We start from the raw sequence: 25,951 nt of genomic DNA, 5'->3' as shown, positions 1-25,951 counted from the left end.
AGATCACGTGAAATACCATGAGTCATCTTTCCCACCATACTGAGATAGCCTTCTAGAGAAAGAAAACAATGCAGAGGAGGGACTTAGAATGAGAAAGAGAGACAGAAAGACAGACAGACAGACAGACTGAGCAAGATCCTAGAGGATGGAGTTCTCATAATATCCAAGATCATCTCCTGAAATTTTTTGACACATAAGCCAAATTTTATGCCTGATTAATGTGAGTTGATTTTTGTCACACACAATCAGATAAAGCCCTGGATATTACAAAACAATAACCCACATGAACAACATCATGGTTATAAAAACACACGATAGTGCAGCAACCACAAATAATTTCAGAATAACTCAAGCTCTTCATTTGTTTTCTTGAACATGATGAAGGGAACAGAGAACCTTAAAAATCCCCTTTTGCTTCCCCCATCCAGTGGCTCACGCGCCGCAGCTGCTTCTGCGCCTTTACATCTGTCTTCAAATTCCAGTCTCACATCAAGATAACCTCCTCCCCCAAACTTAACCTTTTCAACTTTTGTTCTCTCTTCCTTTCCTCCCTATTCTCATGCCTAAAGCTTAAAAGACCTTGTCTGTCAAAGCAGGACTCTCAGGGCAGGACTCACTTCAGAGCACAAGAAACCATGCTAGAAAATGAGGGAAGACTGGGAACGTCCATGCATGCTTCATTTTTGTCTCATTGCTCCCCTTTTAAAAATGTTATAAAAAATGTTATAAAAAATGCTTAATTTTAAGGTTACACAAATGTGGTTTAACATTTGTTGGTTTGTTTTTCCTTGCTAACCCAATGCCTTCCACATACATATTAGATACCTCATAACAAGTTTTTGAAAAAAAGAAGAAGAAATTAATGACGAGATGAATCTCTGAATGAACAAGAAAGGAATGTATGAATAAATGTAAAAATGAGGCATTAGAGATTTGGGGGGAAATTATTACTGGGAAATTAAAGTCATGATCAATAAATGCTGGACATGTAGAAGATTAAAAAATACAGTTCTAAAATCCAACTCATTCTTTCACGTACATAAAAACAGAACAAAAAAAGAAAAGAACTTTAAAAGTAAAAGCAAGTCATATATATATGTATACATATATACATATATATGTATATATATAGAAAGCTATCTACAATTTAAATAATCCCAGTGGTAGCTGTAACCAAGTGTATTAATTAGAATTCTTTGCAAGCCACAGAGAACAAATCTGAATAAATAAGACATAAATGTATTTATTGGAAGAAGTATGTTTTACTGACCCAACAGTCATCTCCTCCCTCTTATCTTTGTGAACTGCACACTAGTTTTGTTCATGGGTCTAATTATCCCTCACCCATATGGTTCCGAGTTAGGTCTTAACTGAATAGAAGCCATTCCCATCCCTGCTACCAGTTTATGCATATATGAGATGTGTGGGAAATTCTCCTAATGGGCTTCTGGGAAAAGCTTTCCTTAATTGCAGAAAGAGACCCAAGCAAGAAAGAAAAATCCCTTCTCCTGTGTCTGAAAAGAGGGATGTGGTGAAGATGTGATGACTGGATTTCTGTAGCCTTCTTGTGAACGTAAGAGGATAGCCAACGGGAAGCTAACATATCAGTGGGATGATGCAGCCACTCTACATCCACATTTCTTACTTCTGATACGATAATTTTCCCAGAGCAACTCAGTTGAGCCAGGTTTTTCTGTTTTTCTGCAACTGACAGAATCCCAGGGATAGAGAACCATATCAAAGGGAGGCTGGACATCTGAGCTTGGGATCGGATGGAGCCCCAGGAGCTGTGGAGGTTAGGAAGCAGAACCCAATAACAGCTGCCTTTTGGTGGAAACAGTCTGGTTGGGCTGCGCTAGGTCAGGTGAACTGGAATTCCAGTGTTGTCTTTTTGTTCCTCTATTCAAAGCAAGTTTCAATTCCTAGGCCTGATTATATTCAGTAAGAAAGAATTAATTCCTCAAATCGGACTTTAGATTCTAATACAAGGTTAGGTAGATGCTGAACAACCAAAAATATCAAGTGTCTACAGCATCAACAAATTAGCTGGTTTTTCCCAAGATCTCCTGTATTATGGGTTTCCTTGTTTCTTAGTATTCATTCTTGGGGGCTTCCATTTCTCCTAATCATCTTCTGTCCTTATTTCCTGCTTCCATAACATTCTACGCCTTTATTTTAAATCATGCCTCCTGCAATGTCACTCTTGTCTGCCTTGTCTATGCCTTCATTCCCCAAACGTGGAAATAAATCAAGCCAGTTTTGTGTCTCAGATTTTCAGTGGAGTTTTGGGGTTACAGATGGAGATTACATTGGAGTATAAGCTGAGAACTGAGTGTAATATACCCATCTAATAAAAAAAAATTAATAATCAACTATATCCCACCATGGGGAATTTGTTGCTGGATATGTTAAGTTCTAGCTAATGTCTCTCCATCCTATGACTATTTTCTTTTCCTCTCTACCAGGTTTTGTTTTCAATTTCCCCAAATTCCTTTAATTTCATAAACAGAATATTTCTCCATCTTGTACTCAAAATCAGCCTTGTGGCCTACGCATGCATAGCCAAGAACTCATTAAAGAGCTCTGTCAATGGATTTCTATCCTTTAAAACACAAAGCATTGGGATAGCTTGGAATTAGTTTTTTCTTTATATGATACAAATTTTAGGATGTGCTTCTCTCTTTACTAACCTCTGCAAGCAGAAGAGGGGGCAACTGAAAGATTTCTTCTTCCCCATTTCACAGAAAAACCTGTGGGGATTGTTTTGTTTTTTCTCTTCCTTTCTTTTTCTTCTTCCCCATCCCCCTCTGCTTCTGCTCTTTCTTTTCCTTCTTCTCTCCACCCAATACAAAGGCAGTGATTGTAATAGATTCTTAACGCCCATAATTTAAATAAAGAACAAAGTATGAAGTCCAGTCTGAAGGAAAGGGGGAAACCGGGCACCGTGTGATATGGCTTCTAATCCCAACTCTGCAATGTACTAGCAGTACTATTTTGAGTTGCTTCTGAAGTCTGGGATTAAAGCTATGGTTTACCTATATCAGAAGGGTATTAGCAAGACTAAATTAGATGATGGATGAAAAAGTACATCCTCAACTATCAAGGACGACCCAAATGTAAGAGAACGAATACCAGATAGTGAATTCCATCGCTGAAGGTCCATGAGAACGAAGCTGCTGTCTGTGATAAAAGGCAGGAATTCAATCAAAGAGAAAAGAACACTGGGACTGAGACTTTGGGGTGCCAAGGTCAGAGCGGGGCCAATAACAAGACTTGACTTGAGATGCAGCGCTACTAGAATCCTTCTATTTCTCTTGCAGAGGCAGATTTGATCTCTGAGGTTGCTGCAGGTCCAAACTTAAGAAATCTCACTCTGCTCTTTCTCCTTTAAGGCTGAAGGAGCAAAGAGTTAATTACCTTGTTATATTTGTCTCTCTTCCAAATTTTCCTCATGGGCTTTTTTTCTTAATTAGCCATCATATGAAACTAGAAGAATATTTATTATTTACTGTGTGTATTAAATTTTATGTCTTTTCTTTTTAATTCTTAAAATGGATAAATTTACTACTTTTCGTATTTCTCTCCTAAAAAAAGCAATGTTTTTATTTGTTGTTGTTATTGTTGCTTTTATTGTTTAGTTGTAGTTCTCATTTGACTTTTCTTTGGGTCAGTAATTCTTCATAAAAAACAAAATGAGAAAACCTTCTGGTGTGTTTTAGATTAATTGGAAGAAGCAAATAGTTTCCCCATACATTTTCTTATTCTTAATGCTTTTCTTTTTATCATTTACCCAATTTATATATGATACCTAGAAATGCCCACTGAGTATTGGTTAAATTATATGGCTTAACTTCAAGGCTCTGTAGTAACTTATTAAAGTATATTTTATAAAGTGATTTTGGTCGTCAAGATAGCATGACTATACAACGACTTATGTGCATATGTGGCTTGTTGCCATGGTACTAAGTCAGCTCCAAAGGAAACATGAAATGCACACCTACATGCCAATTTCAATCTCAATTATATGTCTACTGCAATTTATTAGACTTCGGGATTCCAAAGGGTTTATACATTTAAAGACTTGCTTAACTGGTTTAGCATTTAACTGCTAGCCAAGGTACTCGGAAGGAAAGCATGTCTGAATAATTCCTCTATTTAAAATCTTCTTTATTTTTACCCTGACAGTAGGTAACATATAACAATGCATTATACATAGTCTTATTTTGTGTATGTATGGCTTACTTCTACATCATAAATGCTTTAAAAGCAGAGAATGTCTCTACTCCTCCTTCTCCACCTCCTAGTGAGGATACGGGTATCTAATATAAGTTTCTCTTAAAAATGTTAGGCTTGACGGAATTCCCTGGCAGTTCAGTGGTTAGGACTCTGTGTTCTCACTGCCGAGGGCCTGGGTTCAGCCAAAAAAAAAAGTTGGGCTTGAATGGAAAAACTGGTCCACAAGTATCAATCAAGGTTCACTTAAGAGTTTCCCATGGCTGTTTAATATCTCAATGCAACAATCTAGGTTTTATTTGGAAATGATGATGATTTTAATGTCTTATGCCAGTCAAAGAAATTTTGAAAGCTTTGTTTGATAGGCTTCTTTTATCCCAGTTACATCTTTTGCTTCTCTCATCTCCCTTCCCCTCCACCTTCTCCAATTTCTTTCTTCTGTATCCCTCACATTTCTTTCTGTTTTGTACTCTCTCTTCTACTCTCTACACTTCAGCAATTACTTAGGAAAAAAAAGGGTCTGGCATTTTCCTATTGTAACTCAAAGGAAACCAAGCCTGAGCATATCTCTATAACATAAAGACCCAGTGGGTTCATTTTATGGGGAAAAAAATCAGACCAGAAAGGAAAAAAATCCAGATTTAAAAAATGTTACAATTAGATTTTTTAAAAAGTATATATAGTTCAGCTTGTTTACTTGGAAAAGGGACTCTTAATGTTCTTAATTATGTGTAAGTAAATATCTAGGTTGATAGAATTTTAGAGGAAGCTGCTAAAACTAAAATGTTTGAGAAAACAGATATTGCTTAATGGACAAAGAAGCCGCTGTACACAGCCCCCGTTGAAAAAACTGAGAAGTAAAGGACCCATAACACCCACCAGTGACTGGGAGAGTGTTTTGATATTTCTGCGGGTATTTGTCTATCAAAGCATTTCAAGGCGTAGCTTTCTACTGATTCGACCTTGCTAAAAATCAATCTAGGAACTATCATTTGCTTATCAATGTTTTTTATCACATTTTCCAAACCTTTTTCAGGACATGAGAGTTTTTAGTTCCTCCTTCTTGAGAAAGAGACCCCCTGATGGGAGACCCTAAAGCCACCACTGGACTTCGACACTATGTCTGCCCTGAATTGAAGGCCCTGTTGCCGAATTTCTCCAGTTTGCAAAGCAAGGAATTTCGCACTAAACTTGAGTTTGTAACTTAAAAATAAAATCCCAAACCTGCTCATCTATTGCAAGTAAATGTACTCCCTTTGTTTCATGGTATGCATTTAGATGCATTTGAAATAAACGGTAAGTTAAATCAGAAATCTTGGGGACAAGCATGTACTATTTTAAAACAGAGAATGTCAAATGTTGTTTTTCAACCCAGTACCAAAGGGTATTTCACAGGTAATTTCTCAGAGCTGATGCTAGCTAATTATTAGCTATCATATCCTGCCTCCCATTCTAAGTGACTATCTCCTGGCAGAAAGACACAGCTAGGAGTGTTTTGTTTCATTTGTCCTTGGAGTTTTTATCAACATCAAGAAGGTAGACTGAGCCAAAGTTAGAAGAATTCTGGAGCTAAGCAAAAAGCGACACATTTAACAGCCCCCATTAATTGGGGTTGTTACATGATTAATTTGAGAAAAACAGAAGAGACCGATTTCTTTACAACTCACAGTTGGATGCAACGCACTAAAAGTAATCCTGTAAATTACATTTTAAATCTTCAACATATTCCGAGCAGATAAATTAGTGGCATGATTGACCAAACTCCTTTTAAAAGTACACATATTACGATGCATCATAGTTATAAACAGATGGTATTTGGCCTCCTTCCTATTCTCAACATTTGGAATTTCTAAACTATGTGAATTAAACAATAATATTTTATAAACATACAAGGGATTTTGCTCACTGCTTTGTTAACATAGAAATTATACAATGCTGACATTTATTTAAATTTTAAAAAGTAAACAACAGTGTGCATTGAAATAAAGCAAACTAAAATCAACACAGAGAAGTATGCTCTGTGTGCATATTACCTACAACGGCACTGGCCTTTCTAAGGGAAGACATAATGGGTTGAAGAACAAATGGTAGCTTAGATGAGTCTAATCCTTTGTACTCCAAAGGCTCATTTAACACCTCTCTGTAAACAACGGATATTTATACCATAATTGGCTATTTGACCATCATTGTTCATTTACTGTATAACCTGCTATTATGGAGTTAAAAGAAGTTCCCCTTCATTGGCTCATCAGCTCTCATAGTAGTGAAAGTGTACTCGCAGTTTTGAAAACACTTCCACAAACGGGAATCATTCTGACACTTCTACTCAGAATGAGAAACATTATCATTATATCAATAAGTATGTATTTTTTTCTTTGGGGGATATTATTGCCAGAAAGAAAAGGATATGTATCAGATCTTAAGGTCATTTACTGAGATTCCTTTCTAAAATTACAGTTTTAACCCTTTGGCCACATTTTGGAAGGGAGACACATCTGCTGAGTTGATGTACAAAATAGAAGGCACTCGGTTTTCAAACACTATTCTCAGATTTGCAAAGTTGTCCTGGGATGAATAAATAATGAATCAGATATTTCAATCCGTTTTATGGTTTTTGAAAGCCCTGATTATCATTGTTTAGAGACATTCTCTTCTCAGTGCACTTCCCAAGTGTTCTTGTTCTAGCTTCCAAGGCTGGGCTTAGGTAGGCCACCTTCCCCTACCTCGGTTTACTCCTGGACTGCTCTTCTCACATTTTAAACAAACAATCAACCAACCTCTACATTCAGGTCTACAGTTTGAGGACCACTTCAAACCAGAGGGGGTAAAATCTTGAGTGATAGATGCCAGCGATGGTCACCAACACGCCAGGCTAAGGTTTCTTATATTTGGTCACTGGAGTGCACCACTTTAGCCTACAATCTCTATTGGTGGGAAAGAGAGGAAAGTATGCTACAACTTAGATGGACAGAAAAGGAAAGGGCTCTGCTGAAACCAAGAACAAAAGGCATTTTTCTCTTAAACATACAGTTTTAAATGTGTATATGCAAATAAATACCTCATGATAAATAGTAATACTAGCAGGAAGGAGGCCCTTTTAAAAACATAGATGCCTCAAAATGAGATTAAACGTTTTCCCACGTTTTTTTGGAAATCAATGTGGCGCTTCTAAATATTCTCCTACCCAAACACTGCTTAACCTCTGTCCCCCAGCTTCTTTGCGCCTCCTAAACAAACAATTGGTGGTCAGGAGGAGAAACAGTTTGCAATCCAAAACACAGGTATGAGGTGAAAAGAAAGGCGACCTGAGGGCTGGCAGTGGGGTTGAAATCACAAGTCTGAATATATGAGAGATTCGAAGAGGAGGATTTTAAAATTAATAGCCAGAATCCCTGCCTGGAGAGTTCCCGAGCCCATCCCTACTCCCATCTCTGTTTTTGCTTAAGTTACATTTTTTAAAAAGGACAGCGGGGAGAGAAATCATTCTTTTTGCTTCATCTCCGTCGGATTCTCTCACTGAGGTATGAGACTGGCCGACTCAAGGAACCAAGTACAATAAAATACTTCGACGAACAGAGAAGAGTTCTGCCCGCCAGGGCTACGCCGCCTTCCCGGAGGTGCGGAGGGGGACCAGTCAAGCCCGGCGCGAAGGAGCCAGGGTAGCACTGGGCCATCCGCCACGTGTGCGTGTGTCAGCATGTGAGTGTCGGTGCGCGCGTGCCGGGGTGCGTGCCCGCGTGTGTGCGTGACAGTGTGCGCGTGTCGGGCTGTGCGCGCGCCGGCGTACGCGTGCCGGCACGGCTTTGCCCGGGAGTCCGAGCGAGTTGTGAGCGCGAGCGCGGCGGTCGCCCGGGGCTCGCTCGGCCCCGCCGCCTGGGACGCGCCCCGCGGCCTCGGGGCTCCTCTGGCTCTCGGTTCTGGGCTCAAGCGCCGCCGAGGGGGCTCGGTGAGGACTCCGTGACCTCGACGTGCCCCTGCGTCCCGTTTTCTCTCGCCGGGAGAGGTGTACAATTACCTCCACGCGCTTTGGCCGGGATCGAGCGGGGCATTGAGGGCGAGCGCCGCCGCGGACCGGAGCTCGGGCACATCGGCCCCGGGGAGAGGGCGCGCGGCGAGCGCCCGCAGGCCCTGGACCCGCCGGACCCTCGGCCAGCCCTTCGCGCTCTCGGAGGCTCCGGCGCCGCTGCCCCGACGCTCGGGGCTCGGGGCGGGCGCCGGGGCGCGCGCTTTCGGGCAGGCGAGCGCTTCTTCCGGCCGAGGCCCCCGCGCCCCGCCGCCGCCCCTCTGCCAGCGGCCCAGTCGGGCCACCTGAGCCCCCAGCCTGCGGCGCGGGGCCAAACCCGACCGAAGGCGGAAGACTTGAGAGGCAGGGAGGCAAGGAGCAAGAGGTAGCCAGCCCCAGACAAGGAATCCTTAATTACAGATTAAAGGCAAGCGAAACCGTGCACCACATTTTCCATGTGTCAGCTGACGGCAGCGACAAAAGGAAACACAGAATGCTGGGGGGGAAAAGGCCTTTTCTCGTCCCCCCCCCCCTTTATTAACAGTGGAAATGTAAAATACATTTGGTAGTGACTCTGAGTAGGTGGTGCCTTGGGCCAAATCGCAGCTGCTCGCTCCTCGCCGAGTAGGACAGTTTGATGATGCACCCAGAAGTCTGGGGAACCTCTTACAAAAAAAAAAAAAAGGACTATAAATACTCCGAGTAGATTTTGCTTCCTAAAAACTTCATTACTTACACATTTTTAAGTTTTAATATTTGGTGCTTATAGTGTTGCAATTCATTATCTTCAGTGAGCTACGTCGCGCACGCGCGCGCGCACACACACTCGCACATTTTGTTTTGCAATTTGCAATTTTGTAGATTCCTTTTTTTTCTGGCCTGATATCACAGCATTAGAAATACAGAGGAAAAGCCAAGCCGACTGAAAGCCAGGGAACATAGCTGCAAGCACCAGAGAGCACAAGGTCCCTCATGGTTCTGGGCTCTGGAGGAAAAAGGAGAGATGTATGCGTTTATGCCCTTTCTCTTAATTCATTATGATCACAAAACAATTTCCACCGTGTCCCTGGGATTTAAGATGCCAGTTCAACTCCATGACGTCCTAAATTCTTCACAGGGGGTAGAAAAGTGTTCAGAAGCCGAAGTCCACTCTGTGACCATCACAAACCTCTAGTTCTGTACCCTCAATTTCTAACACAAATTAGAGACATGACCTTTGAGGGTCACCCTGAGGCACCAGGCATTGCACTTTTCTGTGTTTTCTTCCTCTTGCTGCTGGGTCAGCTTGAGAAATAGAGGAATTTGGCTCTTTGTTAGTAATGTGTTTACTGATACAATTTATGCAGCAGGTTGGAGGCAACAAGACCACCTTGCTTAGTCATTTTACCACCCTTTCTCTTTGTAGATATTTTCCTGTCTTTTATTTGTAACTTCTCCAGCAGTGCCATTTTCCCCACAGCATTTAAAAAAAATTCGAAGTGCTTTTCCATGTGGTTCCAGTTAACTGATTTGCCCACACCCCAAATAATGCTATTTGCATTCAAGATTAATAGCTGCATATCAGTAATTCTTAAATACATCCTGATCCATATTTTCAGTTTAAATGATTCTTAACGTTATTGGCCAGACAAATGCCTGAACGAGTAAGTTTGTGGACTGGTTACCAGCCACATGACAGCAGCATTACACTCAGGGAACACAGTTAAAATTTCTGCTCTAGTCTCTTCCACTGCAGAAGGCAGAGAGCCTTACTTATTTGCCACCTTCCCCAGATGTGGTAGTAGATGAGCAGATTAATAAATTGCTATAAATCACACTAAGTTGCAAGCCCTCCCCCCTTCTGGTACATGTTTAGGAAAATCTTTTAAAATCTCCCTCAGCATCTAGTCTGATTTAGCCACACCCACTCCACATTTTGACTTTCTCCTTCAGTAAAATAAAGGTGAAAGGGCAAATTAGGAGTTTTTCTTTCCCTATAGCTTTCCAGTGTTTTGAAAGGATCATCCTGCTGTCGTTTTAGGCCAGTTTTATTAGTTCATGTTTTTACCACCCACCAAAGAACAGCACAGGATTGAGTTTATATTAATAAATGATGTTCATGAGTAGGTTTCTAAATGCCAGAGTTATGATTTATTTTTTTTAAATGGGTGGAGAAAGGAGAGCGGCAATAAAACTAGCCCCTAAGTCACTCAAAATCCTTGGCTTCACACATCTATGTGGTTATTAATTTTTTTTTTTTTTTTTAGTCTTTTAAGTTTTGTCTACATTTCCTTTAAGTTCTACTATTATGGACTAAATATTTTTTGACCATTTACCTGTGTCTATAGCTTCAAACCCTATGTTTATTATAGTTAGATTTATGAAAAGCATTACATGTTCCCCTTTTCTACTTTCTAAGTGTTTATAATTGTCCCTATGTATCCCCCACCCCCGTTAAGAATTTCACAATAAAATCCTGTACCAAATAAATTAAACTCTGCAACTTCAGACACCCCAGGAAGAAGACATTAATCCACTTAGTAGAATACCCAGACCTCCCCCTCTCAATTTCAGCTCTTCTTCATGTAACATTTAGGAACGCAGCTGGTTCCTTAGATTCTCCTCCCTCCCTTTCATTCTGAATCATATTGGCCTCGTTTAACCTTCATTTCCTTTCCTACCCCCCGCATTTGTCCACGTACTTTTCTTTGACCACGTTTGTCTCTCTTTCTTTCTTTTTGCTGCCAGGACGGAAAGCAATAAATATAGTTTTCTAAGACCTTAATACTTTCTGTTAAAATCCCACTCTCCCTCCCCATTCCACTATTAATGCTTTGTACAATTTTTATGCATCCTTCGGTTGTGAAGTTACTGCTCTGTATTTTTCTGATTGATCATTAAGTTGTGCTGGCTTTTGAGAACTGCCTCCATAATCCTGAAGCAAAGCCTTTTTACTTGGCGTGCTCTTTGCCTTTGGAATGCCTTTCCTGGCAAGGCCAGGCGTTTTGGTTTGACTACGATTCTTAAGTTACAATTCAAGGCTAATTTGTTCAGTTAGGTTTCTACTCTAAGCAGCTCTGTTTCTCACTGTTAAGTGCTCCATGAGGCTGCTTAGTTGAAGGGTGTGCTGTAAGCTCAAGATGTAATATATTTATATTGTACTTGATTATCAGTTTTCAAAAACAGCTGCATGCTTTGATATCTGTGTAAGGAAATATCAGAAGATAATATACCATTGGTATTTATTACTCTATAATTAAGGATGTGTGTTTCCCTTTTTAAAAAAACCCCTATTTTCAGAAATTCATATCTCAGGCATAAATTTCCCTATGAATTACAGTCTAATACCATATTAGAAGTATCTCCTTTTTAAGTTATCCCTCCCCTTCCTTTTCTTTCTAGGGAAATAAGTTTCAGGATGTAATTTCTGGGTTACTATCTGGGATGAGAGGAAGCAGGCCCTATGTTGCACAATTAAAGGTGCTTCTGCCACTGATGCCACCTGCTCCCTCTGCCCTAGGCCCCTTGCACCGGGCGAGATCATGGGGGCTGCCTTTTGGATAAAGGGCCAGCCTTCTATCTATTTGATAGACAACTTCTCCTTGTATGATGCAAAAGGCAATAAAGAAGACTCAGCTGTTCAGAAACATCACAGGTACGGCAAAGTCTGAGATTTTAGGACCAGGAATCAATCCTTTTGCATTCCTCTTCTCATGGTTACTTAGACTACAAGTGCAGCCAGGCCAGGAGGAACATGAAATAAATCTACAGTCAGGTACTAGCAACACCTTCATCTATATTTCTTCTGATAGTATCCTGAGAAGCAGGAGAAGGAGGGAAGGGGGAAAAGATGGACAGCCAGATATGTTCCTCTTCCCCTCCTTTAAGGGATGGTCTTGACCAGTTGAATTGACCGCAACCTCCTGAAAGAGGCTGAGTTCTAGACCCGCCTCTACCACCATGGGACCCAGAGCAACTCAACCTCACCTCAGCCCTCAGTTTCCCCACAGCTAAAATGGGGACATTACAAAATAAATGCTTACCAGCAGGGCCAGGAAAGTTATGTGATGTATAAGTCCACCAGGGTGTAAGACCACAGGGAGTGGCAGGGGCCTGGGATGGATGTAGAGACCCAAAGACTCCCTATAGGCATAATAATGGTCATAATAAAAACACTTAATGGTGGGATGAATTGGGAGATTGGGATTGACATATATACACTAATATGTATAAAATAGATAACTAATAAGAACCTGCTGTATAAAAATAAATAAATAAAATTTAAAAAACATTAAAAAAATAAAAACACTTAAAATATCGGCAACACCACAGGGCCTCTCGTTCGCCTTCTATAACCAACTGCGTGGGCCACACCCTGCTGCCCTTTGCACTCTCCTACCTGGTGAGGGGAGAAATAGTAGGGAACCAGGGGTTCCCAGTGAGTCACAAACACTGAACTTCGTGCTTCCTGAAAGACAGGTAGGTGACAATGACACTATCCCATGCAGGGAAAGACTTATACAAAACGTCCTTCTGTTTCTATAAGGCAGTCTGGCTCTTAAATAAGCCTTAATACGATGACTTAATTTTCTCACTTGTGAAATGATGACAAAACTTTACATTTTCAAATATAAAGGACTTCAAATTCTTGAGAAAAGTGTTACAAAAGTATTTCTAGTAGAAATCACATCTTCTAGCACTCCATCTTAGGTCTGCTATTTAAATGCAGTAACTGATAGGACAGTAAACATTTTAGATTATCTCTCAGGAAACATCAATTCTTTGTATCAGTTTATGGGAACAACGATGAACCCGTCCTAGGGTTGAAAGTCATGACCACAGAGATATGGGAGAGAATAAGGAATCACTAAGGTGGTGATAAGTGATGGGAGGACCCCTGAAGGTACTGACCCCAAATTCCAATTTAGGGAAATGGGCCAGAGGATGAGTGGGGATCCTGAAGTCATACGTAACTCACATGCAGCTAGGGCATCCTAAAGATACTAGGAGGACTCCTTTCATGGCAACGAAAGTCTTGTGTCTTAAAGAGGAAAGGGGACAGGTAACAGTACAGGAAGTGGGCAGAGCGGTTAGCAGCTCAGACAGCTCTGTGCCCTACCACAGAGCTCTGAATTTTTCAAGATAAAAAAAGACCGGCTGATATAACAACTTCCTACACCTTCCTCTCTTTACTCTTCAAAAGGGAGTTTATTGAGCTATAGTTTTCCATCTTATATTTATAACGCCACAGGCATTAGTTAGAAATGGTGATCATCAGCCCCAGGAAAAAGGAACCCACAGACAGTCAAGTTTAACTTTCTTCCTAGGTATGGTTTGTTTCAGGGTCAAGGTTAAGTCCTTGGCTCCAGGTAAGCAGAGGAAACTCTTCTCACGCAAAACTGGCGGTTAGGGCAGTTTCTTTCACTGTCTGAAGGAAAATGGTTTTCTGACTCCATCAATAGTTTGGAGTCGAGAAATGTTAAGAATGGTGCGGTAGCAAAGTATTTAGAGCTCTTATATTATACATGGTAACCAAAGTACCTATAGCTCCTATCAAAAGGTATATCCAATAATAACATTTAAGACATGTAAAAAGTCATAAAGGGTAGAAATAAGCCTTTGTGTGCTATGACCCAGCTTAAGATTAACTGTACAGTAAGCACGCCTCTCCCAGTTACATGTCTGGTCTTCCCACCATCACTCCTCTGACTTAATCATTATTGTAAATTTGGTGTTAATTCCCAAGTTTTTTGTTATACTTTAATCACATATGTACATGTCTTTGAGCATCATGTAGAATTGTTGCATATTTTTAAGCTTTCCCAATTACATCTTAATGAATAATTTTGAAGGGAGGGCACATTATTGAAGCATCAGTTGTCCTGTATCTGAATTCAAGTGCTAAAATGAAACATGTTCTCCAGCCTTCCACTGAAACAGAAAGGCACTCAGGGTGATACTTGTCAATAGTCAATAGAAGAATATGAATATGTCTCATAGAATATGTCAACATTAAAAGACAGCATGGACTGTCATTTGAAAACTGATTCTATCACCCACAGAAAGTATCTTGAGACTTAAATGAAAATTTTTTTGCGGCTCATAGTATTTCTGGGTAGCAGATGCTTTCTCAAAAACAGATTTTACTTTTAAAAATATCAAATATAATTAACACCTTCAACATAAAATGAAATCTTTGCTTCCAGATGCATTTCAAGGTGTTGAAATGAATTTGTGCAGTCCTCTATGGCTGAGTTTCCACTGACTTACTGATTGTGCTGCCATCTTTATGTGGCATGTCTGAAGAACTGAGAGCTAGAGCAGGGCATGTAAACTCAACCGTATTTGAAGGATGCTTGTTAAACCAGGAGCATTTGGGGAGAGGTCTTTTGACCTATTCCTGATTAACCTGGTATAAATGAGTAAGTTAAGAACTAGATGCTCTTCTATTTATTATAGAAACACCTAGCCAGAAACACAGATTAGGTAAATTCAGGACAAGCATTCTGGACATTGTATCAAGGTTGATAATGGGCAGACTTTTAAAGACATTTAAGATTAAAATTGGTTTAATAATTAATTTAAAAAGAATAAAAGGAACAGAATTGAATGCTCAAAAAAAAATTTTTTTTTTTCAACAACCATACTAAAACTAAGAAATAATGGGACTGTTTGCTCTCTTTAGTGAAAAGTAAGGGAAACAGGAAATAAAGAGTCAACTTGTACCGTTGATTATCCTCTGACTTCAACAAAATATGGGATAACTTACTTAATAACCCTCCATGCCACCATGTCATGGCTGTTGAGAAGCATACATGCACATACATACACAGATACAGTTATCTTTTCAAATGTTAAGAATTACACATTTACAAAACTTTTTATTGCTTACTTGTACTAATACCAAATCCGACAGCATAGTTTTAAGAAGTGACCACTTTAATGTAAATTTTTATTCCAGAAGTAATGCTGGGCACAGCTAAAGACAAAATTTGATTTGAGTTTATGGGTGTAGAAAAAAAACTCCATACACAGGTAACTTGCAATATTTTGTTTGCCAAAATCAGGCAAATATTTAAATGTTTTGGATGCACTATCTGAACAGTAGTTCATGTTGTTTTCCCATCACTTAGTGAGAAAAACATATATGGATAGTTGTGCATATAATATCTTGCTCACTATAGAATGTGAGCTCATTATTTGCAGGATAGTAAAACATAGTAAACTAAGCACTGTTTCTTGGCCGTGAGCATATAATATTATTTTGAGAGACATCATCTATGACATGGCACCTTTCTGACTAAAGCATCTCTTTAGATGATAAACCCTGCTCAGGAGAATAGTCTAAGAACCTCTTAGGCATATTTATATCTTAACTTTTGCACTCAAAAGGAGCATAACTGATAGATTCCGAGTTCCACAGTCTCAGACCAGAAGGGACTTCTCAAATAATTCCCGAGCTCTTTGTTTATGGGTCAGGGGTAATTTGTTCAGTGCCTTCTCAGAAGGGGAAGGAGGACTCAAAGCTAGTGCTGTGATGTCCATCACACATATGGCTCTCACTGTGTGCAGAGACAGAGCTTGTTGTTTCTGCTTCTTACTCTCCCTGCTTTTAAATTCCCTGACCTCATGGGCCTTGAACTGCTGCTTTCTCTGATCTGCAAGTCTGCCTCTATCCAGAGGGCTCCCTCCGGCCCCCTGACCTTGATCGATGTCCTGCTTACGCTTTTGCTACCTGTGCAATGGGCCCGACTAGACTTCTGAACCGGTGCCCGCTCTATCTCGGATGCCTGCTAGATCACTCAACCCTTCTAAAAGCCAGAGAGCCAGGCTTGGCCCTTGTCTATCCCCCTCTCCCTGGCTGCTCCTCACTGTACAGCTTATAGAAGTTATTCATTTCAAAAGCTAGGAAAGTTACAATTTACCTGCCAGTAAACAGAAGATGGTTTATCAACAGACTCTACCTTAATGACTACAAATGTTTACCTCCTGCTTTCCAGAATGCAAAGAAAATCTTGGAAATGTCATAATATCTTACCAACATTTGCAAAACAGATCCTTGTTCATCCGGAAAAGAAACAATTGTATTCGTTGTCTCTGACACAAGGAGAGTGTTCAGCGAGAAACATACAGATAGATGTACACACTTACACTGAAATGAGATACGTTAATTAAAAATTGCAGTGGGCACTTTATTAAAAATTTATTTTACAATCTAGCCATTCAAAACATCTTGACATCAACAAATAGAGCAGCTTGAGTATTGGAATCATAAGTGATTTATCTTGAAAAGATTATATTTGTAGCTGGATGCAAATACTTTTGATGGATATTTATATCAAAATTACTGGTTTTGTTAGAAGTATTTTAATTTCTCTATTTTTATCCCTGGAAAAAAATTAAAACAAGTATCTCAGTGTTCATTTTATGGCTGAGATGGCCCCACTTAGTGTATTTCCCATGTTTGTCTGAATTACAGCTGTTTATCCTGCAACTTTCTTTAAGATAAATTAAATGCAAATGTAACTCTGTGAATCATGGGAATACCTGCCAGACCCCTTATTAATACCTTCACTTAAAAACCCCTGTGCCAGGGAGTCATTAATTTGCTAAAAGAAAAGTGCTAAAGCAGCCCTTTGCCCACAAACATTTCTGAGATGGCTGCCCAATTAGTTGGGAGCATTCTGGTCCTCCTTTCAGACCCTGTGGCCCTTTGAGGACACAAGAAGGCTCCGATGATAACCTGGCAACCTAGGTAGAAACCCAGCCAAGTGAGAGTGTTTGAAGCTGTAGTTTGGCTGCCATCGTGTCGGCAAAAAGAAAGAATTCAGGCACCATGTCATCCAGTACAAAGGATAAAAACGGATTCAACCGGAAATTCAATGTGGCACCACATATGGGATACATGAGTGCGGTTATACAACAGGCCACATATTTTTTTTGAGCAGTCTCCTCCATGTGATGCCGAGGACATGTGTAACCATCATAACGTCTCTAGGAATCTGTATTTAATTTGAGTTGGGGTGGTGGCAGGGATTGGAGATCTGAAGCTGCCACAGGTTTGTGGCAGATGGCTCTGTGTCAGCTATGACAAGCAGCCAGGCTCAGCTTCCTCTGCAGATTTTCTTTTCTCTCTGATCAGGTAAATATGGGCACACTCTGGAAAGTTCTACAGATTCTGCCTTAGGCTGCAAGTTTGTGACTTAGCCCCATCTGTCACAAATCTTCCCTAGGTTCTGCTGTAAGCAGAGACCTGAATTTACCGTGTAGGGCTGCCCAAGAAAAAGGAGCTATTTCACCCTGTAAGGGGGAGGGAGAGAAGAGAAAGCAATGAGGAAGCATTAACGACCCGAAAGACTAAAGCATGCTGAAAATTCATATTGCAAATTTGCATAATTTACATCAATTAGACTTCAAAAAGCCACCAAGTAAATGGTTCTCGAGTTTCATCACCTCAGGAAATCCCAGTTTCTGATTGGTTTAAAGTGTAACTGTATTTCCAATCATTGGGGAAAGCTGCCTACCCCCTTTTTTTTGCAAATGGGTACATTCGACTGCACACATATTTCCTGGTTTATGTTATGGATGACAGCTATTAGAAGTTTATCATCCAACTTTTAACTTTTATAAACATAAGATACACAACACTCTTAATACATGTTTTTGCGGATGTGAATTTTACTTTTAAGTGGTGAAGGCACAAGAGAAATGCTATTACTGTTACATGGAATTTATAAAGCACTTCAAGTTTACAAACGGGTTTATATTCATTATTTCATTATAGCAGGGCCTCAGGGGGAAAATGCTATTAAGAATTAAGAAAAAAAGAATTCTTCCAAGTTTACAGATGAATCATATAGAGGCCAAGAAGTTCACCTACAGCCAGGCTACAAATTAGTAGCAGAGAAAAAGAAGCAGCCAAAACCTCGAACTGATCTTAATCACCCCGAGTATATCTATTGTGCTAAAGAGTTTTTGCTTTTATTTTACTTAAACAAATCAAGGAAAAACCAAGCCAAAACAAAATCAAGGAAAGACATGAAGAAAGAGAGAGGGAAGAGTAGTGGGGAGGGAGGGAGAGAGATCGAGACTGAGAATTTGCTTTAAATTGTGCTGGTGCAAATGAGAGATTTTAGAAGTTCTAAAAACATCATGAGCTTTTAAGTGTTCATTTTTAAGGAAAAAGTAATGACTTTGGAGGCGTGTTAATACTAGTGAGTACCACCTTATTCACATCTAGAGTAGAAACTCAAATTAAAAGGGGGCTATAAAGTGACCAGTCTCTTGAAGGAACCTTAAAGTGGCTTGGCTGTGGTTCGGGGAGATATAGCCTGATATAATTAAGACAAAACCACAAATGGCTTTTCTGGGCACTGAGTCTGAATTATAAGCTTAATCATTGTTTGGAATCACTTTTAGGCAGAAATCTGAAAATTGCCCTCTCCTCCAAATAACAGCAGGTTATAAAGGTTTCTGGAATGTTGAAAAACTTGAAGAGGAGAACAAAATAAAAATCAGCTGCTATCATCTGAAAAAACTTAAGAAACTACAGTTTACCCTCGTAAAGCAAAGGAAGAATGGCATCTCTTTTTTTTTTTTCCCACACAGAATATCTCTCAATTTGTAAATAAAACTAAATGAAAAATAGGGTGGGAATGAAAATCTATTCTGTTAGTCTGGGCGGTATATATTTTATACAACTGCCCCACTGGTACTCTTGTGCTATTTTCAATACCGGTAACAAGGGGGTGAACATAAATTTTCTTCTAAAGCATTTTAAAATATAATGATCAAAGTTTCTCTAAAAGCATAAAGTACTGATCTCAAATAACTGTTGGGAACTTTCAGGAAGTAAATTCCCATAGATAAAATGAGCCAAAAATTACAACTTCCCGGTATTAGACTTACTTCGGTTGTAAAAGGAAGCCTGATGTTACTGTAAGAAGTTAATCCTTGGCTGATTACTTTATGATTGCTTCTCGAATCTTGTGTTCAACTTTGGTTTAGGAGTCATCAAAGAGCTCCCTATTCCAGATGAAGTGAAACCTACTTTATCTCTGTGGCAAGTGTTTGGCTAATGGGTCTAACCTACTTAGAAAAGGACGCGTCCTGAAAGTGCAAGAAAGCTGCAGTCAACGGTTGAGCCTAGTGGCAAACTTTTTAAGAAATGGTTTTAGATTTTTAAAAATTCAGAACATTGTTTTTAAAATAATTAAGAAACAATTTCTGCATGTATTTCTTTAAATATTTTAAGAAAAATGTGTGTGTGTGCATGCGTGTGTGTGTGTGAGAGAGACAGAGAGAGCAAGAGAGAGGGAGAAAGGGAACACACTTGCACGCACGTGAGGAATTTAAACATTTCAAGTCTGAAACCATTTCAGGTGAGAAGTCATGGGCACAGAGTTCTGTAGTAGAAAGAGTCACTTTAAGAAAAAAAAAGTATCAAATTCTGTTTCTGCTTTTCAGTTACTAGCATTCTGTTTCAAATCCTGCTTCAAGTTATAGCCTCCAAACTCTCACTCATATTGAAAGTATAATGTCTCATGTGAGAAGAGAGCCAAGTGTTAGTAGCCTTATTCTAGTCATTAAATTTCTAAGTGTGAATCCATATGAAAAATCCTATCCTAAAGTGAACTCTACATGATAAGTAGTTGAGATGATTTTAAAATGTAAACTTTTAACAACAGAAAAAGAGAGTAAGGTGTAAAAATGTAAAAGGAGCAAATTAAAGAATTCAGTGACATTCTATCCTTTTAGATCTTAGAAGCATATGTTTTTAAAAGCAAAACAGCACTGTCCAAGGGAACAAATCTAAAAAAACCCCCCAACACTCTCTTTATAGTATACACAAAAGTCTCTTCCATTGCATAAGAGAAGTAGGCAAAAAGCTGCCTTGGGGGAAATAATTCTCTGGTATTTAGTGAGGGCAAATGTTACCTGATATGTGTATATTTATAAAACATAGGTAAAAAAATAGTGTAACTTATTATATCTTAATTATAAAGTTTAGCAGGCATTCTTTTTCTGTTTTAGCTCTAAATCTTATTACAACAACCCAACTAGATCTGTGGTCCTTCCTGTGATTTTTACCAGTTTGTCCTAACAATTGCATTATAAAGCTCTTGATTACCTCTATTTCTTGGACTAATTTATTAATTTTTTAGATTCACTTTTGGATATAATGTCATCAAAATCTATGAATGAGACATATATTAAAGTGTATAATAGATTTATAAGAAAAAAAAATCCATGGTAAAAAGTATGTAATAGGAATTATATATATAAATTCTTAAAAATGCTTATGCATGAAACACTAATTTATAAAACTTTGAGCTGGACCATTTTAGGATGCGTGAACTAAAAATATATGTAAACCATAGTAACATGAAAAAACATTTAATGTATAGGCTATCTTTTAAGCTATAGGAGGAACAATTTGGTATATTAACAGCATACCACTAAGCTGACATTCTTTCAACGTTTTTCCAGAAGTTGTTGGTAAAATAAATAATTATAGCTATGTTATGGCAATAGCCGTATTAAAATATTTCAACTGGAGATCTGTTTTTTATTGTAACTAAAAGCAACCTGTTGCAGTAATTTTTGAAATGGTTAAGGATTTGCAGATGCGAAATAACAGGGATAATAAGGCTTACCTGGAAGCCAAATTAAAGACGGATAAAGTTTGATGGTGGAAATACAATTATAAATGCTTCACCATTTTCATCACAAGGTAAAAACATTCCTCCCTGCCCCTTTTTTTGTACCGATATGTGGTGATGGGTGATAACTAAAACTTGCGGTGGTAACCATTTCACGATACATGTCTGTCATTACACTGCACACCTTAAACTTATACAGTGCAGTACGTGAATTATATCTCAATAAAACTGAAAAAAAATATTGCCCAAAAACTCACCAGGAGGAAAAAAAAAATCAATAATTCAATGGTAAACTCATTGAAAATAGCTTTGTGTCATGTGTAGAAAATGAATCCATTTGTATTAATACATATTATTCTATTTCTTCACTTTCATAATCTGCACATTTTGATAGTCTGTCACGTGGGAAACTACTAAATTAATATTTTACACAAACAAGACCACGACTGAACTTTCAAAATTAGGAAATCTGGATGTAAACCTTGGAAGTCTGTTTTCTCTTTGAAGCTTCCCATGTATACGATACAAATCGTATTGACTGAAGGAGTAATACTGAAGCCTGGAACTGTTCAGTCAGCATTTTAAACTATTATGAGCTACCTTCTGAACCATTGCCAAGTTAATAGACAATGAAAGATAATGAGCTTGAAATTGGGTGTTAAATTGCATTTTTGGTTCTCTCCCTTTTTCTTGAAGTTTAACTGTTTCCTGCAGAAACAGAGTCACGTTTTGATGTATCACTATGTAAATATGTATTTTAGGCCATGACAAGGGAAAGGAGAGAAAAAAGGCAGCAAACTGTATTTCATGTAGGAAGGTTATATATTAACACAGGAAAATTAAAATATGCTGGATTATAAAACTGCTAGATTGTAAACTATACTGGATTTATGTAAAATGAAGTTGCTACATTCAAAGAATATAAAAAGGTATATTACTCATGGCCTAGAGCCACCTTCAAAACTCATAAAGCAGATTTATCCCAGTTCAATTACTTAGACTTTTAGTAGGGTCTCTTTGTGTTGTTAGTTCAACAATGTAAAATTCTTGATTCAAACAAGGGAAAAGAGATAATGAATGAGGGAACTGAATGATGATGCTATTTAAACTCTTTTCCTTTTGCCTTTGTCATTCAGAGAGGATACTGACAGTCTAATTCTAAACAAACTGAGGGTTTTTATGTAATTTTACTAAACTGGACAAAGGAAACATCTGATTCTTCGAAATCATCTTTAAAGTAGTTAAAAAAATGAACACCAAACTTCATGAATGTCATTCACCTGAATTTTTGAGGACTGAAGATTTCATTCTGATGGGAAGAAAGGCTTATCCTCATTAGTATAATTGTAGAATCTTTCCTTTACTTCCTTTTAAACTAATGAGTTACATTAATCCAGGTTCATTTTTATAAGCCTCTTGGGGCTAAATGTAAAGGACAGTCATCTTAGAAAACAATAAATTAAAAAAAAAGCATGTACCGTGCATTAAGTGCACGTATTTCATAAGGCCTAGGTTAATACAACTTGCATCCAGTTTAATTAATCCTTGTTAGTGTAACAACTAATATCCCTCCCTAGCATGTTTCCTTTAAACATTAGTATGTTAATTAAATGTTTTTTTTTTTAAAGATTTTTCTTTGTACTTCAATATGGCATTTATACCACGTAAATCTCTTCTCAATAACTACCTTATAGAGATGTTTTCTTACAATATCTGGTCTCTTGCAGAAATTCTGGAGCCTTTTTGAAAGCTGTTCAGGTGTAGAATACAGATATTCAGCTGCAGGAAAAACAGATACATTTTTAATGAAACAAAAACCTCAAAGCACACACTTGATATTAGTCACTTTACTAATTAAAAATGCATATTGCTCTGTGCCGCCTCGTGTTTTACATTATTTAAGCATGATTTTATAAGGTTACCTCAGCTCACAAGGATGTTTAATGCTAAATAAGACTGTGTAGTTGTGCTGTTTAGACATCTCCTTTGGGTGATTAAAATACATTATTCTAATGTAACACAATGCATATGTGATATATTTAGTGATGAGAATTTTTTCAAAGAACTAGTATGACAGCCGTATGTACCCTGTACAACAGTTGCATATTATTAACTAGTCAATTGTTGAAATAATTTGGTGTGACTTTCAGTCCTCAATTTTTCTCTGTGTATATCATTAAAAAAAAAATCTGTAAGCAATTGCAGCAACACTGACCTGCTTATAAAAATCCATCATTATGGGATGTGTATGCTAACAATGAAGAATGCTATTTGAAAACTTGCTTTTTTGTTATCTTAAAAGAACAGATGGTAAATATAAGCTTACTCTAATGTATTAAAACACATAAAATTTTCCTTAACACTAACATGTTGACTTGCCAAATAAACAATTGCTCCTGCCTAAGTTTATTTTCAAACTTTCTAATTTAGCATGAATCATGTATTAAATCTCAACAAAGACAAAAGTACATTAAAGCAGCTACCTGGAAATATTTCGGGATAAACCAAATCTTTGGGACAGAGTGGGTAACAACCACAATACACAGCTTCCAACCTAAAGAAATTTTAGAAAGAGGATAAAAATATATTAAAAAGACATTACCATCAGAGCCAGAAAGTGGTTTTGTTTGCCTAAGTTAACAGTATGAGCCCAGAGTTAACTGGGATGAAGAACATGGTCGGCAGTACAATCCTAAAAGCCAAAGTTGCTCTTTTAAAAGATTTTATTAATCATATATGAATTTCATAGAACAGAACCAACAGCATATGTTTTGTTCACTGAATTAATCAAAGCGCAGCTCTGCATTTTTTTTTTTTGTTTTTAAAATACTGTTTAACACATTTTATAATCAGCAGATAAACACATGTAACAACATGGTAAAGTATGGACAGCTTTTCTTAATAATGCTGCAAAGCCCCAGAATGTTCATTTCCCAAAATGTTTAAATAAAATAGCAAATACTTTAACACTGTAGCTGTAGAAATCATCGAGGCACTTTTAAAAGCATCAGAAAAAAATTTACAATCTGTTGTGATGGGGCATTTTCATTTTAAGCTAAAGCTTCAGAATAGTTACTTATTAGGCAGGATGTAGAACTATTCCCCCCTTTTATTGAAAAACTCTCATGAAGATTACCTTAATGAATATTTTGCTTTCTTGACTCAAAATTCAGCTCATTTTCCATTTTATCCAAAAAGAATACTGTTATTATTAAACAAAGAAACAAGAAAGTTTCACTTTGTGAGAGGATTTCCCCAAGGACCACCTACCTATAGGAAGTTTTTCTTCATGTCATAGCGGTAAGGGTTAAGTACAAGAAAGGTATTGCATCTTGATGGCTGTGTTAGCCCTGCATAATGGCTATTGATCTGACATATAATAAACCTTAAAGATACCACTGTAATTTCTGTTGGCTAGGAATTATGCAGTGAAATTCAAAACACTCTTTAAAATATGTTTATTTTATGAGAAACTTTGAATTGCATCCAAAATGTTGACCAAAGGCAGAATTTTATTTTGAACTGCAGATTTTTTTCAACCCAAGAATAGTTTGAAGTTATGTCAATGTTTACCTTGTTTATTTACAGCGACAAAGTACATGCAATTTAAGCTGTTTTTAAGTGGGTGATGTTTTCCCTATTTTATAACTGAAATTAGTTTAAATGAAAAGTATTTACTTTGAGCTGCAAAGTTTGGAAAAATACTGAGTTCAAAGTTTTGCTTGAGAACTGCTAGCAGTTACAAGATAACACAGTGGAAAGGCACAGGATCTAGTTACCAATGATTAATTTCAAAATCCAAACTAATATCTAATATTCTTTTTTACATAAATAGGGTATGTGTAGAAATTCTTATCATAAGCACAGCTATAAAACTGTACTGTGACTGCATTATAAAACATTCACAAAAGTTTTGAGCACATAAACTGGGGATATTCTTTATGAACAAAAAGAAAATATGCACTTTATCTGAAGACACTCAGTTTTAAAATGCTTTGCCAATCGAAAAGCAAATACATATGAACATTCTCTTATAATTATATAAAATCAAAAGAGTGAAGTCACAGGCATTTCAGAAAGTGCACGTTATCTGCTTTTTAATAATGGATTTGAATTAGAGTGTTCTGTTCCCCGAAAGAAAATTGCAGGCCAAGTTACATTTTGAGTCATCGTATGAGCATGTACTCTGCCATTTCCAAAAAAACCTCTGCTAATTAAAATACAGTGAGAGAGCAATGGCATTATTTGATTTAGGAAGAAAAAAAATTCACAAATTTGGATTCCAACTTTTATTTGTAAATTATCTTCTTCGTGGTTATATTTCTAATTCATCAAGAAAAAAAACAATCACCATTTTTGGTTATAATTTTGACCTCTAAAATACTAAACCTTATTATACACATTATTTATATCAAGACTGTGTTTTAAAATATATTAAATTTGCCACACTATTTTAAAAGAAATTTATAAAATTCCTTCTAAGTTTCTCATATTTTGTTATTTTGAAGAAAATTATCATCTCATGACAATAATACAATTATTCATCATTTCAATTCTTATGCACTACCAGTTAAATAATAAATAGGGTTCCAATTGATCTATTGTTAAAATGACTAGCAAATGACCTTTTTATTCCAATTAACAAATCATCTGCTAAATCTATGAATCTTAATATTCAGATCTATTCACTTCAATTCATACAATTTATCTGCAAATAGTTGTTGGGCTTTTGATTCTAAATATAATTAGCTGATAATTTTGCTTGGCTGAATTACTTTTCTGGAGGGCCTGCAAAGGCTCTCAGTCGCATTATCTAGCAATAATGAATCTGATAGGTGAAATTTTTTACTGTAATGAGGATGAGACACAGTTGTGACACCTGAGTCTACTAATAACAGAAGACGGCTAATTATCGACAGCACTTTTTTGTGTGATGCAAGGAGAAAAAAAAAATCCCTCATTATTAAAAAATAAAAAGTTACAATTATAAGTGACACCGGAGGAGAGTAAATAAAATGGAGTGATTAAAACATTGCTGCTTTAAGGGTGTTTTTAATTAAGTGGAAATGCTAAT

At 37.7% G+C, this 25,951-nt stretch overlaps 1 protein-coding gene and 1 long non-coding RNA gene across 19 annotated transcripts in view; one reads left to right on the top strand and one right to left on the bottom strand.

Annotated features, from left to right (window-relative positions):
• Window positions 1–25,951, bottom strand: part of GTDC1 (glycosyltransferase like domain containing 1) — a 384,238-nt gene that overhangs the window by 69,852 nt on the left and 288,435 nt on the right. For 11 of the 18 annotated variants that reach the window (XR_014245700.1, XR_014245701.1, XR_014245702.1 and 8 more), the window contains exons 10-12: window positions 23,361–23,431; window positions 22,565–22,656; window positions 16,254–16,367 (exon numbers count right to left, since the gene is read on the bottom strand). Coding sequence is in view for 13 of the 18 variants with exons in the window: in XM_082395817.1 (XP_082251943.1) it covers window positions 16,254–16,367; window positions 22,565–22,656; window positions 23,361–23,431 (277 nt within the window). In the remaining 5 variants the exon portion in view is untranslated. The other 7 variants (XR_014245704.1, XM_082395820.1, XM_082395815.1 and 4 more) reach the window with 5 other exon arrangements.
• Window positions 1–25,951, top strand: part of LOC309630510 — a 52,104-nt gene continuing 26,153 nt past the window's right edge. The window contains exon 1 of the long non-coding RNA XR_014245724.1: window positions 1–7,932. This is a non-coding gene — a long non-coding RNA (uncharacterized lncRNA). The remainder of the gene's footprint in view (window positions 7,933–25,951) is intronic.

This window comes from Balaenoptera borealis (assembly GCF_965194805.1).
Source record: "Balaenoptera borealis genome assembly, chromosome: 6".
Classification (NCBI taxonomy): Eukaryota; Metazoa; Chordata; class Mammalia; order Artiodactyla; family Balaenopteridae; genus Balaenoptera; species Balaenoptera borealis.
Note: the sequence above shows the minus strand (reverse complement) of the source record. Positions and strands in the feature narration are given on the sequence as shown.